The sequence below is a fragment of the Salmo trutta genome, unplaced genomic scaffold, assembly GCF_901001165.1.
Source record: "Salmo trutta unplaced genomic scaffold, fSalTru1.1, whole genome shotgun sequence".
NCBI classification, from domain to species: domain Eukaryota; kingdom Metazoa; phylum Chordata; class Actinopteri; order Salmoniformes; family Salmonidae; genus Salmo; species Salmo trutta.
In genome coordinates this window covers 2,539,850-2,558,348 of record NW_021823104.1, presented here as the reverse complement: position 1 = coordinate 2,558,348, position 18,499 = coordinate 2,539,850, and the positions used below count along the sequence as shown (strand labels likewise).

At 43.6% G+C, this 18,499-nt stretch overlaps 1 protein-coding gene across 1 annotated transcript; it reads right to left on the bottom strand.

Moving 5' to 3' along the window:
• Positions 1-750: 750 nt before the first annotated feature.
• Positions 751-1,567, bottom strand: LOC115188880 (uncharacterized; the record flags this gene model as incomplete). Its single annotated transcript, XM_029747705.1, has 2 exons — positions 1,441-1,567; positions 751-1,325 (listed from the first exon to the last, which is right to left on the bottom strand). Coding segments are annotated over exons 1-2 (702 nt in total), but the record flags the coding sequence as incomplete, so codon positions are not given.
• Positions 1,568-18,499: the final 16,932 nt, after the last annotated feature.

Below are 18,499 nucleotides of genomic sequence, written 5' to 3'. Positions count from 1 at the left end.
GTCTGTGATTTATTTAGAATTCATGGCACACTTAACCAGCATGGCTACCACAGCATTCTGCAGCGATACGCCATCCCATCTGATATGGACTTAGTGGGACTATCATTTGTTTTTCAACAGGACAATGACCCAAAACACCTCTAGGCTGTGTAAGGGCTATTTGACCAAGAAGGAGAGTGATGGACCGCTGCATCAGATGACCTGGACTCCACAATCCCCTGACCTCAACCCAATTGAGATGGTTTGGGATGAGTTGGACCACAGAGTGAAGGAAAAGCAGACAACAAGTGCTCAGCATATGTGGGAACTCCTTCAAGACTGTTGGAAAAGCATTCCAGGTGAAGCTGGTTGACAGAATGCCAAGATGTGTGCAAAGTTTTGGCTATTTTGAAGAATCTCAAATATAAAATATATTTTGATTTGTTTAACACTTTTTTGGTTACTACATGATTCCATATGTGTTATTTCATAGTTTTGATGTAGAAAAAAATTTAAATAAAGAAAAACATGTATATAATATATATACATATAGAAATACATTCATACATCTTCACCCCTCACAGTTGAAATGTCTCTTTCAAATTCAGATTCAATGAGACAAACATGATCGATAAATAAATAAAACATAATTACAATTACAACAATAATTACAACACAACCGTCCAGCGTTGTTAAACAGAACTCAGTGTGTCGCCGTCAGATCGGTGTCTGTATGTGTGTGAGGTCGGTGTGTGTGTGAGGTCGGTGTGTGTGTGTGGTCGGTGTGTGTGAGAGGTCGGTGTGTGTGACGTCGGGATTGGGGTCCCAGTAAGCCAGCAGGTCACTGAAGTCCGGGTGTGAGTGCACGTTGTCGTGCGAGTGCGTGTTGTGGTGTGTGCGTGTATTGTCAGCGCTAATGAGCGTGCCCACAGGCAGGCAGGGGATTGGCTCGTTCCAGAAGCTGAGAGGGAGGTGTCTCTTGTTCATTGGACGACATTGTCCCCGGCTCCGCCCTATCCGACAGTCAAACAACTCGGCCAACGGACCAAGACTTCCGTCGCCCCCGGCGACACGGCGACTGTCGGCCCTAGACACGGACTCCGGGCTTCCCGTTGCCATCCTAACCAGGTCGTCGTAGTAACGCCGTCGTCCGCTCGTCGCCGTGGAGACGCGGTCGTCGTCGTCGCCGTAGATGTCACAGGCGTCCGGGTCGTCGCGGCGACAGCCGAAATACCGCATGACGTCCCGGCTGATGGTGTCAGCGAACCGAAGCAGCTGATTGGTCAGATCTGACGAGCGAGGGGCGGGGCTTGAGAAAGCTTCCTCCTCCTCATCACCTTCCTCTTCCTCCCTCTCCTAATAATAATATTAATAACAATAATCATTTATTTTATCAAATCAATAAAAAAAACATTTAATATCAGAGATAAAGGTCAGAAGTTTAAAAAGAGTTATAAGGACTTACCTCCTCTTCCTCTTCCTCCCTCTCCTCTTCCTCCTCATCCATGGGGGAATGCTGGAGGATCATGGGTAGATAGCAGGAGGAAGTGGCCGAGAGACGGAAGGTTCTGATGACTCCCGTCGCCATCTTGACATTAATATTATCAGAACTGAGGACAGAGACAGAACACCAATCAGAACTGAGGACAGAGACAGAACACCAATCAGAACCGAGGACAGAGACAGAACACCAACCAGAACTGAGGACAGAGACAGAACACCAATCAGAACTGAGGACAGAGACAGAACACCAATCAGAACCGAGGACAGAGACAGAACACCAATCAGAACTGAGGACAGAGACAGAACACCAATCAGAACTGAGGACAGAGACAGAACACCAATCAGAACTGAGCGGTTAAAGGCATATTTTTGGTCTGGTCTCGTTCTGAACCCTCCACACTCTCCTCACCTCTCTGTCCTGTCCGCTGGTTCTGGGCTGGTTCTGGGCTGGTTCTGGGCGGGTTCTGGGCTGGTTCTGGGCGGGTTCTGGGCTGGTTCTGGGCGGGTTCTGGGGCTGTAGTGGCCTGGGCCGGTTCTGGGCTGGTTCTGTAGTGGCCTGGGCCGGTTCTGGGCTGGTTCTGGGGCTGTAGTGGACTGGGCCGGTTCTGGGTATTCTGGGTCCCAGCTGACTGACTGGTCCTGTTCTTCTGGGTTGGACTTAGGATTCTGGGTTTCCTCTTCTGGTCCTCTGGTCCGCTCTCTCTCCAGGCTTATAGAGGTCTCCTGCTGCTCACTGTCTCTCTGTCTCAGTGTGTCTCTGTCTCAGTGTGTCTCTCTGTCTCAGTGTCTCTCTGTCTCAGTGTGTCTCTGTCTCAGTGTCTCTGTCTCAGTGTCTCTCTGTCTCAGTGTCTCTCTGTCTCAGTGTGTCTCTGTCTCAGTGTCTCTCTGTCTCAGTGTCTCTCTGTCTCAGTGTGTCTCTCTGTCTCAGTGTGTCTCTCTGTCTAAGTGTCTCTCTGTCTCAGTGTGTCTCTGTCTCAGTGTCTCTGTCTCAGTGTCTCTCTGTCTCAGTGTCTCTCTGTCTCAGCGTCTCTCTGTCTCAGTGTCTCTCTGTCGCAGTAGGTCTGTCTCAGTGTCTCTGTCTCAGTGTCTCTCTGTCTCAGTAAGTCTGTCTCAGTAGGTCTGTCTCACTGTGACTACAGGGTCTGTCTCAGTATTCTCTGTATTTATAAGGGAGGCTGTTACCCTGCTCTCTCTCTGTGTGTGTGTGTGTGTGTGTGTGTGTGTGTGTGTGTGTGTGTGTGTGTGTGTGTGTGTGTGTGTGTGTGTGTGTGTGTGTGTGGTAAATATTTGAGAGCAGGAGTTGGTCAAACACAACAGTGTACAGTAGCGCCCGGCAACAAGAGAGAGGAGAGAATCTAATGGAACCTCTGCCAGGGGACAGTGGAGTGTTGACACAGACACACACACACACACACACACACACACACACACACACACACACACACCCCCCCAGTGTGGTGGTCTTATCTTCCTGTGTAATCAGTGTCTAGTTGAAAAGCTAAAAGGGCTTGAAACCAAATCTCACAGCGTTTTGACTTTTAGAGGAGGAACCTTTTTAAAACAACATCGAGATTATAAGGGACTCAATTCAGCCGTGCGCAGCCAGACCCTCACAGACTGACTGTCCTAACCCTCACCCTAACCCTCACAGACTGACTGTCCTAACCCTCACCCTAACCCTCACAGACTGACTGTCCTAACCCTCACCCGCACAGACTGACTGTCCTAACCCTCACCCTCACAGACTGACTGTCCTAACCCTAACCCTCACAGACTGACTGTCCTAACCCTAACCCTCACAGACTGACTGTCCTAACCCTAACCCTCACAGACTGACTGTCCTAACCCTAACCCTCACAGACTGTCCTAACCCTAACCCTCACAGACTGACTGTCCTAACCCTAACCCTCACAGACTGACTGTCCTAACCCTAACCCTAACCCTCACAGACTGTCTGTCCTAACCCTAACCCTCACAGACTGACTGTCCTAACCCTAACCCTCACAGGCTGACTGTCCTAACCCTCACAGACTGACTGTCCTAACCCTAACCCTCACAGACTGACTGTCCTAACCCTAACCCTCACAGACTGACTGTCCTAACCCAAACCCTCACAGACTGACTGTCCTAACCCTAGCCTAGCTCTAACCTTTGTCTCAGTGTCTCTATCTCAATATGTCTTAGTGTCTCTCAGTCTCAGTGTGTCTCTGTCTCAGTGTCTATCTGTCTCAGTAGGTCTGTCTCAGTGTCTCTCTGTCTCAGTGTCTCTCTGTCTCAGTGTCTCTCTGTCTCAGTGTTTCTATATCTTAGTGTGTCTCTGTCTCAGTGTGTCTCTGTCTCAGTGTCTCTCTGTCTCAGTGTCTCTCTGTCTCTCTGTCTCAGTGCCTCTCTGTCTCAGTGTTTCTATATCTTAGTGTGTCTCTGTCTCAGTGTCTCTCTGTCTCAGCAGGTCTGTCTCACTGTCTCTCTGTCTCAGTGTCTCTCTGTCTCAGTGTCTCAGTGTCTCTCTGTCTCAGTAGGTCTCTGTCTCAGTGCCTCTCTGTCTCAGTGTGTCTCTGTCTCAGTGTGTCTCTGTCTCGGTGTCTCTCTGTCTCAGTGTCTCTCTGTCTCAGTGTCTCTCTGTCCCAGTGTGTCTCTGTCTCAGTGTGTCTCTGTCTCAGTGTCTCTGTCTCAGTGTCTCTCTGTCTCAGTGTCTCTCTGTCTCAGTGTCTCTCTGTCTCAGTAGGTCTGTTTATAAGGGAGGCTGTTACCCTGCTCTATGTGTGTGTGTGTGTGTGTGTGTGTGTGTGTGTGTGTGTGTGTGTGTGTGTGTGTGTGTGTGTGTGTGTGTGTGTGTGTGTGTGTGTGTGTGTGTGTGTGTGTGTGTGTGTGCCTGGTCAATATTTGAGAGCAGGAATAAGCCTACTATTGGCCTCAGGCCTGGAGGGAAGCTGAAGTCATTCTGCTACCTAAGAACAGTTAATCCCACTTTACTGGCTCAAATAGCCGACCAATCAGCCTGTTACCAACCCTTAGGAAACTTCTGGAAAAAAATTGTGTTTGACCAGATACAATGCTATTTTACAGTTAACAAATTGACAACAAACTTACACAAATGACTGTGTTATGTAGGTGCTATAGCTTTACACCCCCTGCTATAATGGCTTTACACCCCCTGCTATAATGGCTTTACACCCCCTGCTATAATGGCTTTACACCCCGTGCTATAATGGCTTTACACCCCCTGCTATAATGGATTTACACCCCCTGCTCTAATGGCTTTACACCCCCTGCTATAATGGCTTTACACTCCCTGCTATAATGGCTTTACACTCCCTGCTATAATGGCTTTACACCCCCTGCTATAATGGCTTTACACCCCCTGTTATAATGGCTTTACACCCACTGCTATAATGGCTTTACACCCCCTGCTATAATGGCTTTACACCCCCTGCTATAATGGCTTTACACCCCCTGCTATAATGGCTTTACACCCCCTGCTATAATGGCTTTACATCCCCTGCTATAATGGCTTTACACCCCCTGCTATAATGGCTTTACACCCCCTGCTATAATGGCTTTACACCCCCTGCTATAATGGCTTTACTAACGACATGCCACTGGCTTTGGGTAAAGCCTGAGTGTTTATCTATGCTGATGACTCAACACTGTACACGTCAGCCACTACAGCGACTGAAATGACTGCAACACTTAACAAAGAGCTGCAGTTAGTTTCAGAGTGGGTGGCAAGGAATAAGTTAGTCCTAAATATAAGCATTGTATTTGGGACAAATCCTTCACTAAACCCTTAACCTCAACTCAATCTTGTAATGAATGATGTGGAAATTGAGCAAGACGGGGTGACTAAACTGCTTGGAGTAGCCCTGGATTGTAAACTGTCATGGTCAAAACATATTGATACAACAGTAGCTAAGATGGGGAGAAGTCTGTCCATAATAAAGCCCTGCTCTGCCTTCTTAACAGCACTATCAACAAGGCAGGTCCTACAGGCCCTAGTTTCTACCTTCTTAACAACACTATCAACAAGGCAGGTCCTACAGGCCCTAGTTTCTACCTTCTTAACAACACTATCAACAAGGCAGGTCCTACAGGCCCTAGTTTCTACCTTCTTAACAGCACTATCAACAAGGCAGGTCCTACAGGCCCTAGTTTCTACCTTCTTAACACCACTATCAACAAGGCAGGTCCTACAGGCCCTAGTTTCTACCTTCTTAACAACACTATCAACAAGGCAGGTCCTACAGGCCCTAGTTTCTACCATCTTAATAACACTATCAACAAGGCAGGTCCTACAGACTGGCTGTCATAACCCTAACCCTAACCCAACTTTTCGGTTACTGGCCCAACTGAATGACCTATCTCTAACCCTCACAGACTGGCTGTCCTAACCCTAGCTCTAACCCTCACAGACTGGCTGTCCTAACCCTAGCTCTGACCCTCACAGACTGACTGTCCTAACCCTAGCTCTGACCCTAACAGACTGGCTGTCCTAACCCTATCTCTAACCCTCGGACTGGCTGTCCTAACCCTATCTCTAACCCTCACAGACTGGCTGTCCTAACCCTAGCTCTGACCCTCATAGACAATGTCCTAGCTCTAACCCACAGACTCACTGTCCTCACTCGAATCCTTACAAACTGATTGTCCTAACCTTAGCTCTACCCCTCACAGACTGAATGTCCTGAATGTCCTAGCTCTAACCCTCACAGACTGAATGTCCTAGCTCTAACCCTCTCAGACTGACTGTCCTCGTTCCAACCCTCAAAGACTGACTGTCTTAACCCTAGCTCTAACCCTAACAGACTGGCTGTCCTAACCCTAACAGACTGGCTGTCCTAACCCTCACAGACTGGCTGTCCTAACCCTCACAGACTGGCTGTCCTAACCCTCACAGACTGGCTGTCCTAACCCTCACAGACTGACTGTCCTAACCCTAACAGACTGGCTGTCCTAACCCTAACAGACTGGCTGTCCTAACCCTAACAGACTGGCTGTCCTTACCCTCACAGACTGGCTGTCCTAACCCTAACAGACTGGCTGTCCTAACCCTCACAGACTGGCTGTCCTTACCCTAACAGACTGGCTGTCCTAACCCTCACAGACTGGCTGTCCTAACCCTCACAGACTGGCTGTCCTAACCCTCACAGACTGGCTGTCCTAACCCTCACAGACTGGCTGTCCTAACCCTCACAGACTGGCTGTCCTAACCCTAACAGACTGGCTGTCCTAACCCTGGCAGACTGGCTGCCCTAACCCTCACAGACTGGCTGTCCTAACCCTAACAGACTGGCTGTCCTAACCCTGACAAACTAGCTGCCCTAACCCTCACAGACTGGCTGTCCTGACCCTCACAGACTGGCTGTCCTAACCCTAACAGACTGGCTGTCCTAACCCTAACCCAACTTTTCGGTTACTGGCCAAACTGAATGACCTATCTCTAACCCTCACAGACTGGCTCTCCTAACCCTAGCTCTGACCCTCACAGACTGACTGTCCTAACCCTAGCTCTGACCCTCACAGACTGACTGCAGACCCACTCTCTACCCTCACAGACTGACTGCAGACCCACTCTCTACCCTCACAGACTGACCGCAGACCCACTCTCTACCCTCACAGACTAACCGCAGACCCACTCTCTACCCTCACAGACTGACTGCAGACCCACTCTCTACCCTCACAGAATGACCGCAGACCCACTCTCTACCCTCACAGACTGACTGCAGACCCACTCTCTACCCTCACAGACTGACTGCATACCCCCTCTCTACCTTCACAGACTGACCGCAGACCCACTCTCTACCCTCACAGACTGACTGCAGACCCACTCTCTACCCTCACAGACTGACTGAAAGATCTAGTGCTCTACAGTGGATAAACGGATCTACTCTACAGTGGATAAATGGATCTACTCTACAGTGGATAAATGGATCTAGTGCTCTACAGTGGATAAATGGATCTAGTGCTCTACAGTGGATAAATGGATCTAGTGCTCTACAGTGGATAAATGGATCTAGTGCTCTACAGTGGATAAATGGATCTAGTGCACTACAGTGGCTAAATGGATCTAGTGCTCTACAGTGGATAAATGGATCTAGTGCTCTACAGTGGATAAATGGATCTACTCTACAGTGGATAAATGGATCTAGTGCTCTACAGTGGATAAATGAATCTCTACAGTGGATAAATGGATCTAGTGCTCTACAGTGGATAAATGGATTTCCACAGTGGATAAATGGATCTTGTGCTCTACAGTGGATAAATGGATCTAGTACTCTACAGTGGATAAATGGATCTCCACAGTGGATAAATGGATCTTGTGCTCTACAGTGGATAAATGGATCTAGAACTCTACAGTGGATAAATGGATCTAGTGCTCTACAGTGGATAAATGAATCTAGTACTCTACAGTGGATAAATGAATCTAGTGCTCTACAGTGGATAAATGGATCTACTCTACAGTGGATAAATGGATCTAGTGCTCTACAGTGGATAAATGGATCTACTCTACAGTGGATAAATGGATCTAGTGCTCTACAGTGGATAAATGGATCTAGTGATCTACAGTGGATAAATGGATCTAGTGCTCTACAGTGGATAAATGGATCTAGTGCTCTACAGTGGATAAATGGATCTACTACTCTACAGTGGATAAATGGATCTACTCTATAGTGGATAAATGGATCTAGTGCTCTACAGTTGATAAATGGATCTAGTACTCTACAGTGGATAAATGGATCTACTCTACAGTGGATAAATGGATCTACTCTACAGTGGATAAATGGATCTAGTGCTCTACAGTGGATAAATGGATCTAGTGCTCTACAGTGGATAAATGGATCTAGTGCTTTAAAGTGGATAAATGGATCTAGTGCTCTACAGTGGATAAATGGATCTAGTACTCTACAGTGGATAAATGGATCTAGTGCTCTACAGTGGATAAATGGATCTACTCTACAGTGGATAAATGGATCTAGTGCTCTACAGTGGATAAATGGATCTAGTGATCTACAGTGGATAAATGGATCTAGTACTCTACAGTGGATACATGGATCTAGTACTCTACAGTGGATAAATGGATCTAGTGATCTACAGTGGATACATGGATCTAGTACTCTACAGTGGATAAATGGATCTACTCTACAGTGGATAAATGGATCTAGTGCTCTACAGTGGATAAATGGATCTAGTGCTCTACAGTGGATAAATGGATCTAGTGCTCTACAGTGGATAAATGGATCTAGTGCTCTACAGTGGATAAATGGATCTAGTGCTCTACAGTGGATAAATGGATCTTGTGCTCTACAGTGGATAAATGTATCTAATCTACAGTGGATAAATGGATCTAGTGCTCTACAGTGGATAAATGGATCTCTACAGTGGATAAATGGATCTAGTGCTCTACAGTGGATAAATGGATCTAGTGCTCTACAGTGGATAAACGGATCTACTCTACAGTGGATAAATGGATCTAGTGCTCTACAGTGGATAAATGGATCTAGTGCTCTACAGTGGATAAATGGATCTAGTGCTCTACAGTGGATAAATGGATCTAGTGCTCTACAGTGGATAAATGGATCTAGTGCTCTACAGTGGATAAATGGATCTAGTGCTCTACAGTGGATAAATGGATCTAGTGCTCTACAGTGGATACATAGATCTAGTACTCTACAGTGATAAATGGATCTCGTGCTCTACAGTGGATAAATGGATCTAGTGCTCTACAGTGGATAAATGGATCTAGTGATCTACAGTGGATAAATGGATCTACTCTATAGTGGATAAATGGATCTAGTGATCTACAGTGGATAAATGGATCTACTCTTTAGTGGATAAATGGATCTAGTGCTCTACAGTGGATAAATGGATCTACTCTATAGTGGATAAATGGATCTAGTGCTCTACAGTGGATAAATGGATCTAGTGCTCTACAGTGGATAAATGGATCTAGTGCTCTACAGTGGATAAATGGATCTAGTGCTCTACAGTGTATACATGGATCTAGTACTCTACAGTGGATAAATGGATCTCGTGCTCTACAGTGGATAAATGGATCTAGTGCTCTACAGTGGATAAATGGATCTACTCTATAGTGGATAAATGGATCTAGTGCTCTACAGTGGATAAATCGATCTAGTGCTCTACAGTGGATAAATGGATCTAGTGCTCTACAGTGGATAAATGGATCTAGTGCTCTAAAGTGGATAAATGGATCTAGTGCTCCACAGTGGATAAATGGATCTAGTGCTCTACAGTGGATAAATGGATCTAGTGCGCTACAGTGGATAAATGGATCTAGTGCTCTACAGTGGATAAATGGATCTACTCTCTAGTGGATAAATGGATCTAGTGATCTACAGTGGATAAATGGATCTAGTGCTCTACAGTGGATAAATGGATCTACTCTACAGTGGATAAATGGATCTAGTGCTCTACAGTGGATAAATGGATCTAGTGCTCTACAGTGGATAAATGGATCTAGTGCTCTACAGTGGATAAATGGATATCTACAGTGGATAAATGGATCTAGTACTCTACAGTGGATAAATGGATCTCTACAGTGGATAAATGGATCTTGTGCTCTACAATGGATAAATGGATCTACTCTACAGTGGATAAATGGATCTAGTGCTCTACAGTGGATAAATGGATCTAGTGCTCTACAGTGGATAAATGGATCTAGTGCTCTACAGTGGATAAATGGATCTAGTGCTCTACAGTGGATAAATGGATCTAGTGCTCTACAGTGGATAAATGGATCTAGTGCTCTACAGTGGATACATGGATCTAGTACTCTACAGTGGATAAATGGATCTAGTGCTCTACAGTGGATAAATGGATCTAGTGCTCTACAGTGGATAAATGGATCTAGTGATCTACAGTGGATAAATGGATCTACTCTACCGTGGATAAATGGATCTAGTGATCTACAGTGGATAAATGGATCTAGTACTCTACAGTGGATAAATGGATCTAGTGCTCTACAGTGGATAAATGGATCTACTCTACAGTGGATCAATGGATCTAGTGATCTACAGTGGATAAATGGATCTAGTGCTCTACAGTGGATAAATGGATCTAGTGCTCTACAGTGGATAAATGGATCTACTCTACAGTGGATAAATGGATCTAGTGCTCTACAGTGGATAAATGGATCTAGTGCTCTACAGTGGATAAATGGATCTAGTGCTCTACAGTGGATAAATGGATCTAGTGCTCTACAGTGGATAAATGGATCTAGTGCTCTACAGTGGATAAATGGATCTACTCTACAGTGGATAAATGGATCTAGTCTACAGTGGATAAATGGATCTAGTCTACAGTGGATAAAACATCACAAATCTGTCCTGCAGAATGTGTTGTCCTCTGGTCTGATTTATGTGTTTGGAAACATGCGATGAAAAGACCAATTGAATCTCCACTGACTGATCATCCAAAAACATGACAGTACCCGTCCACTTCACTGAGTGTATAAACGTTAGGAACACCTGCTCTTTCCATGACACAGACTGACCAGGTGAATGCAGGTGAAAGCTTATGATCCCTTATTGATGTCACTTGTTAAATCCACTTCAATCAGTGTAGATGAAGGGGAGGAGACGGGTTAATATAGAAGGGTTTTTAAGCCTTGAGACAAATGACACATGGACACATGGACACATGGACACATGGACACATGGACACATGGATTGTTTCATTCAGAATCAGCAAGACAACATTTTCAAGTGCCTTTTTATTTTATTTTGATTTATTTCACCTTTATTTAACCAGGTGGCTAGTAGAGAACAAGTCCTTTATTTAACCAGGTGGCTAGTAGAGAACAAGTCCTTTATTTAACCAGGTGGCTAGTAGAGAACAAGTCCTTTATTTAACCAGGTGGCTAGTAGAGAACAAGTCCTTTATTTAACCAGGTGGCTAGTAGAGAACAAGTCCTTTATTTAACCAGGTGGCTAGTAGAGAACAAGTCCTTTATTTAACCAGGTAGGCTAGTAGAGAACAAGTCCTTTATTTAACCAGGTTGGCTAGTTGAGAACAAGTTCTCATTTACATCTGAGACCTGGCCAAGATAAAGCAAAGCAGTGGGACACATACAACAACACAGAGTTACACACGGAGTAAAACAAACATACACTCAATAATACAATAGAAAAAGTATATATACATTGTGTGCAAATGAGGTAGGATAAGAGAGGTAAGGCAATAAATAGGCCATGGTGGCAAAGTAATTACAATATAGCAATTAAACACTGGAGTGGTAGGGTGTGCAGAAGATGAATGTGCAAGTAGAGATACTGGGGTGCAAAGGAGCAAGATAAATAAATAAATACAGTATGGGGATGAGGTAGTTGGATGGGCTATTTACAGATGGGCTATGTACAGGTGCAGTGATCTGTGAGCTGTTCTGACAGCTGGTGCTTAAAGCTAGTGAGGGAGATATGAGTCTCCAGCTTCAGAGATTTTTGCAATTTGTTCCAGTCGTTGGCAGCAGAGAACTGGAAGGAAAGGCGGCTAAAGGAGGAATTGGCTTTGGGGATGACCAGTGAGATATACCTGCTGGAGCGCGTGCTACAGGTGGGTGCTGCTATGGTAACCAGTGAGCTGAGATAAGGCGGGGCTTTACTTAGCAAAGACTTGTAGATGACCTGGAGCCAGTGGGTTTGGCGACGAGTATGAAGCATGGGCCAACCAACGCGAGCGTACAGGTCGCAGTGGTGGGTAATATATGGGGCTTTGGTGACAAAACGGATGGCACTGTGATAGACTGCATCCAGTTTGTTGAGTAGAGTGTTGGAGGACATGCAGATTTCTCTAAGGTTCTCGAGTGTAAACAAGAAGACAGTGAGACTATAAGCCAATACCTAGAGAGATTAAAGGACGTGTTCAACGCAAACAGTGGGTTAATAGAATCCCAGGTAGTGGATGGATTTGATGCCCCGTTTTATCAGCAATTAAAATTTGCTTTCCTCAGTGGAATGCGTCCCAAGATAAGTTGTGCCATCACACAGAACCTCGTAGGGTGGGGGCTAGCAGATCTGAGGGAAGTAAGAGAGGCCAGAGAGGGGGTCGAGACAAATACAGAGAGAAGAAGGTCAGGCGCCCACAGCCAGACTCAGAGGAGGAAGGAAAGGCATGTTCAATCACATTAACCATTGAGGAAGTTTAAAACTAATGATTGGGGGGAGTACAATGGAATTATAAGTATTATTAGGTTTTGTTTATAGTCAACTTTTGGGTTTTTGAATCAGTGTGGTAGGATGAAACGCTGACCAAGTGGTTATTTTATGGAAAAGGAGCGCTTAGCTCTCTTTGGGAAAAATTCCTAAGGACAGGATATCTTAAAGGGGTATACACATGGCATTTTGGAAGTTTTGTTTTCTGAGTTTTAATTAAACAAGTGAAATTCTTTTGATAGGGAATGTTCTGGGAACCTGGGATACAAAATGTGGATAAAGTTCTTAGCCTTCATTTGTCTAATGCAGTAAGAAACACGGTTCTGAAAGGGTGGAATGACTTTTGACCCCTCTAGTGGCTTCCCTGTGTGGTCTGATCAGCCACATTGAAAAGCCATTTGGATAGTGAATGTGTCACGTCCTGACCAGTAGAGGGTGTAGTTGGGTCAGGACGTGGCAGAAGTAAAATGTTGTGTTTGATTGTGTCATTGATTTTGGCCGTGTGACTTCCAATCAGGCACAGCTGTAGAGGGTTGTGGCTGATTGGGAGTCACACATAAGTTGCCTACTTTGCCTTTTGGGTTTGTGGGTAATTGTGCTTGTCATTGTGGTTGCACCTGACAGGACTGTGTTGGCTGTCAGTTTTGTTGTTTTTGTAAATTGCATAGCGTTCGTTGAAATAAATATGACGAACCCTAACTCCGCCGCATTTTGGTCCACTTCTTCCTCAGACAGCCGTTACAGAATTTAAGGTCATTGGTGATATTGATTTTAAGGGAATTTGTAGAACTGATAATTATGATGGAGTTAAAGTTCTTAGACACAATTGATAATTTGAACCAATGAGAAGACTAAAAGGGTAAAGCCTTAGACTAAGGGTAGGCTTCCTTAAGAAGATGTTTATCTTTCAAAGGCTGTAAGTTAGTTGTATGTTTGAGAAATTTGAATTTGGACATTTATTTGGTTTCAAATTTGCCGCTCTTGAAATGCACCTGCTGTTGATAGGGTGCGCCACGGGGGGCACGCTAACGTCCCACATAGCCTCAAGAGGTTAAGTCTATTTTCCTAGAACAATAAGGGTACAATAATTTTTCTTGGTGGAGTAAATCAGATTAGTCATTTTGATCTGATTATGTTATTTGAAAATATTTTGACCAGTAGCAGGGGTATTTTTTACATGATCTAGATATGTTTATTTTCCCTTAGGAAGTCAGCTGTGGTTGAAAGCAGTGTAAGAGATTTAACACAACAAGGCTGTGGAATTGATATAATAGTATTATATTTTGTTGTGAATACGTTTAATAATGGTAGACTTATGTCAACAGGACAGGAATATATGACATCTGTAGGTGATCCAGGATCATTGAGGGTATCGAGATAAATTTAAGTAGATATGCAATATCTAGACAGGTTGATTTTTCTAAAATTCAGGAGTGCAACCAAGGAGACAATGAGACATTTAGTAAATATTTGGAAACAACCCATATTTGATACTGACTGTTAATAATGAGAAAAAGCAGGAGACAGATAGAAGAAAGGGCAGACTGAGAAATGCTCCCCTGCACTGCTGAAACCTTGAGGGTTGGGGAGTAGCAGGAAGAAAGGAGGGGGGCCAGCAGGAGTAGATAGGAAGAGAATTTGGTCCACTTAGCTTTAGGATATTAATTCATGGAGAGACTATCGGCTCCGTTGGCAGGCATGTATTTTAGTTTTGATTTTAAGTTTATGTTTGGTAAATTCGCTAGGAGGAGATATGATCATTTTGTTGAAAGTAATTGTTACCCTAACTAAAAGAGCAATGAAAGCTTAGTTGGTTTCAGGTGTTAGACACTGAACCACTGCCCAGACACTATTCTGCACAGTAGGCCGAAATAGTAGCATTGACTAGAACCGGTGAAATAAGAAAGGAGAGAAAAGTTACTATTTACACAGACAAGCACATAGACATTTAAAACCATATGCAGCAATATTGATACATAGGCTAAGCAATGTATCAATGGGAGGGAAGTATAGTAGAGTAGTTAGGAAAGAGTGATGGCCTAGAGGATAATTACTTAACACATTTTTTCGTAGAATATCCATTCCAACTGTTGGAAAGGGACCTTATTGAGATATTCCAAAATGAGGGGAAGAAGGGGTGTTTAACAAGAATAAATAAGTATAGCAAATGGGTACTTACTTGGTGGACATGATTATAGTAGCTAAAATATTAAGTCAAGATATGATCCCTAGAGTTGGTTTACTAGGAGCCATCTCTTTAAATGATGGATGACATTTTAGCTAATCAGGTAAAGCCTAGAGAATGCCAGAGTTAGGGAGAATAGAGATACCAGAACAGGTAGACATAGAAGTTGAAGAAATACTAACAGAACTAGTGAGAAGACTGTTTATTTTTTTTTAACCAAACCCGTATGTCCAATATTTTGTGTCCAACAGGTGAATTACAGGAGAAGGTGATTCACTCAATCCAACCAGGAGACTGGGTGTGGATCCAGTCCCTGAGGAGAAAAAACTGGAAGCAGTCCCGTTGGGAAGGCCCATACCAGGTTCTGTTAAACCACTGCCTTTGCCATTAGAAAAGCTGAGAGAGTCACTTGGGTCCACGTTATCCACTGCAAGAAGGTATGTACACATATGAGCACTGCTGATCACACACAGAGTTAGGAGAAGAACCAAGCACCAACAGGGTCCGGGGGTTACCTCCTTAACGAAGATTTCCTATCCCAACCGTTCATCACTGTGTGTGCTCCTAGAGGTGTGAGTATGGGGTGGTACCTAGCAGAGAGACTAAGGGCAGGAGAGGGTTGGCGGTTTTTGAGAAGAGTAGAGACTCTGAGCTGCATCATAGTTTTGGTAACCTTTCTGATACATTCAGATCCACCATCTTCCGGTACTAATCATAAGACACCGTTGTCATTGAGAAGAAGTAAAAGATAAACTATATAATACACTGATGAGTGACATACAGAATAAGGAATCAAAGAAGATCAAGATGTAGAATTTAAGGTAAACATTAAACAATTTCCTGGGGAAGCAGACAACTGTACAGGAATTGGGGTTGGCCAGATAGAAGTGCGTAGCCAACCCACCTCGGTTCACCTTAACCTCTATGGGAAAGGTGGGACGCTTGCGTCCCACTCTACTCAACAGCCAGTGGAATCCCGTGGCGCGATATTCAAAAACCTTAGAAATGCTATTACTTCAATTTCTCAAACATATGACTATTTCACAGCATTTTAAAGACAAGACTCTCGTTAATCTAACCACACTTTCCGATTTCAAAAAGACTTTACAACGAAAGCAAAACATTAGATTATGTCAGCAGAGTACCCAGCCAGAAATAATCAGACACCCATTTTTCAAGCTAGCATATAATGTCACAAAAAACAAAACCACAGCTAAATTCAGCACTAACCTTTGATGATCTTCATCAGATGACAACCCTAGGACATTATGTTATACAATACATGCATGTTCTGTTCAATCAAGTTTATATTTATATCAAAAAACAGTTTTTTTACATTAGCATGTGACGTTCAGAACTAGCATTCCCACCGAAAACTTCCGGTGAATTTACTAAATTACTCACGATAAACGTTCACAAAAAACATAACAATTATTTTAAGAATTATAGATACAGAACTTCTTTATGCAATCGCCATGTCCGATTTTAAAATAGCTTTTCGGTGAAAGCACATTTTGTAATATTCTGAGTATATAGCCCGGCATCACAGGGCTAGCCATTTACACACCAACCAAGTTTAGCCCTCACCAAAGTCAGATTTACTATAAGAAAAATGGTCTTACCTTTGATGTCTTCATCAGAATGCAATCCCGGGACTTCTACTTCAATAACAAATGTTGGTTTGGTTCAAAATAATCCATCGTTATATCCAAATACCGGCGTTTTGTTCGTGCGTTCAAAACACTATCCAAGGGTAAAGAACGGTCATGCGCCCGACGCATATCGTGACAAAAAAATTCTAAATATTCCATTACCGTACTTCGAAGCATGTCAACCGCTGTTTAAAGTCAATTTCTATGCCACTTTACTCGTAAAATAGCGATAATATTCCGACCGGGAGTGTTTGTTTTTGTTCAATGACTGAAATGGACTCTTCACGGGTACGCGCGCTCCAGTATCATTCCTCTCAGATGGCCACTTACAAAATGAGATCCTGTTTTTCAACCAGAGACAGCAGCGTCATAATTCAACGTTTTGCCGCCTTCTGAGAGCCTATGGGAGCATCAGAAAGTGTCACGTCATGCCAGAGATCCTCAGTCTTCAATAAACAGAGCCAAGAAGCTCAAGGAATGGTCAGAGAGGGCACTTCCTGAACAGAATCTTCTCAGGTTTTTGCCTGCCATATGAGTTCTGTTATACTCACAGACACCATTCAAACAGTTTTCGAAACTTTGGAGTGTTTTCTATCCAAAGCTAATAATTATATGCATATTCTAGTTACTGGGCAGGAGTAGTAACCAGATTAAATCGGGTACGTTTTTTATCCGGCCGTGCAAATACTGCCCCCTAGCCCCAACAGGTTAACTCCTGATGAGTACCAGTGTTATAGATACAAGAATGGCACCGAGAAGTTAGATGACTTTAACCTGTTGGATAGTGTCTTGAACGCACGAACAAAACGGCGGTATTTGGATATAACGATGGATTATTTTGAACCAAACCAACATTTGTTATTGAAGTAGAAGTCCTGGGAGTGCATTCTGATGAAGACATCAAAGGTAATACCATATTTCTTATAGTAAATCTGACTTTGGTGAGGGCTAAACTTGGTTGGTGTGTAAATGGCTAGCCCTGTGATGCCGGGCTATATCCTCAGAATATTGCAAAATGTGCTTTCACCGAAAAGCTATTTTAAAATCGGACATGGCGATTGCATAAAGAAGTTCTGTATCTATAATTCTTAAAATATTTGTTATGTTTTTTTGTGAATGTTTATCGTGAGTAATTTAGTAAATTCACCGGAAGTTTTCGGTGGGAATGCTAGTTCTGAACGTCCCATGCTAATGTAAAAAAGCTGGTTTTTGATATAAATATGAACTTGATTGAACAAAACATGCATGTATTGTATAACATAATGTCCTAGGGTTGTCATCTGATGAAGATCATCAAAGGTTAGTGCTGCATTTAGCTGTGGTTTTGTTTTTTGTGACATTATATGCTAGCTTGAAAAATGGGTGTCTGATTATTTCTGGCTGGGTACTCTGCTGACATAATCTAATGTTTTGCTTTCGTTGTAAAGCCTTTTTGAAATCGGACAGTGTGGTTAGATTAACGAGAGTCTTGTCTTTAAAATGCTGTGAAATAGTCATATGTTTGAGAAATTGAAGTAATAGCATTTCTAAGGTTTTTGAATATCGCGCCACGGGATTCCACTGGCTGTTGAGTAGAGTGGGACGCAAGCGTCCCTTCTAGCCCATAGAGGTTAATGGCTGGAAAGTAGTCATTAATGTGACTGACTTAGGTTTGAAAGATGAATAGAAAATTCTTAACCTCACAGCACCTATAACTGATGTAGGGTGGGCTAGTACCAGCAAAGGACGCATACGACAGAAATTACCACAAAGGGTGGTTAGGAACTTGTGCCCTGGGGTTATAGGTCCAACCAAGTCGAGTTAGTCATCAGAGGCCAGGTATAGGAGGCTAAAGTAGGCACAGGAGGAGTTTTGACCAGGATGGGAGTAGCTTTGTCTAGATGGATGCTATTGGCATCCTCAGGGAAGTTCCAGATTAATACAAAGCTATGAATCAAATATGTGAAGGCTTTAACACTACATTATTTTGGTGGATTGACAATAAATAAAAATGTGGATTGGATTAATGACAT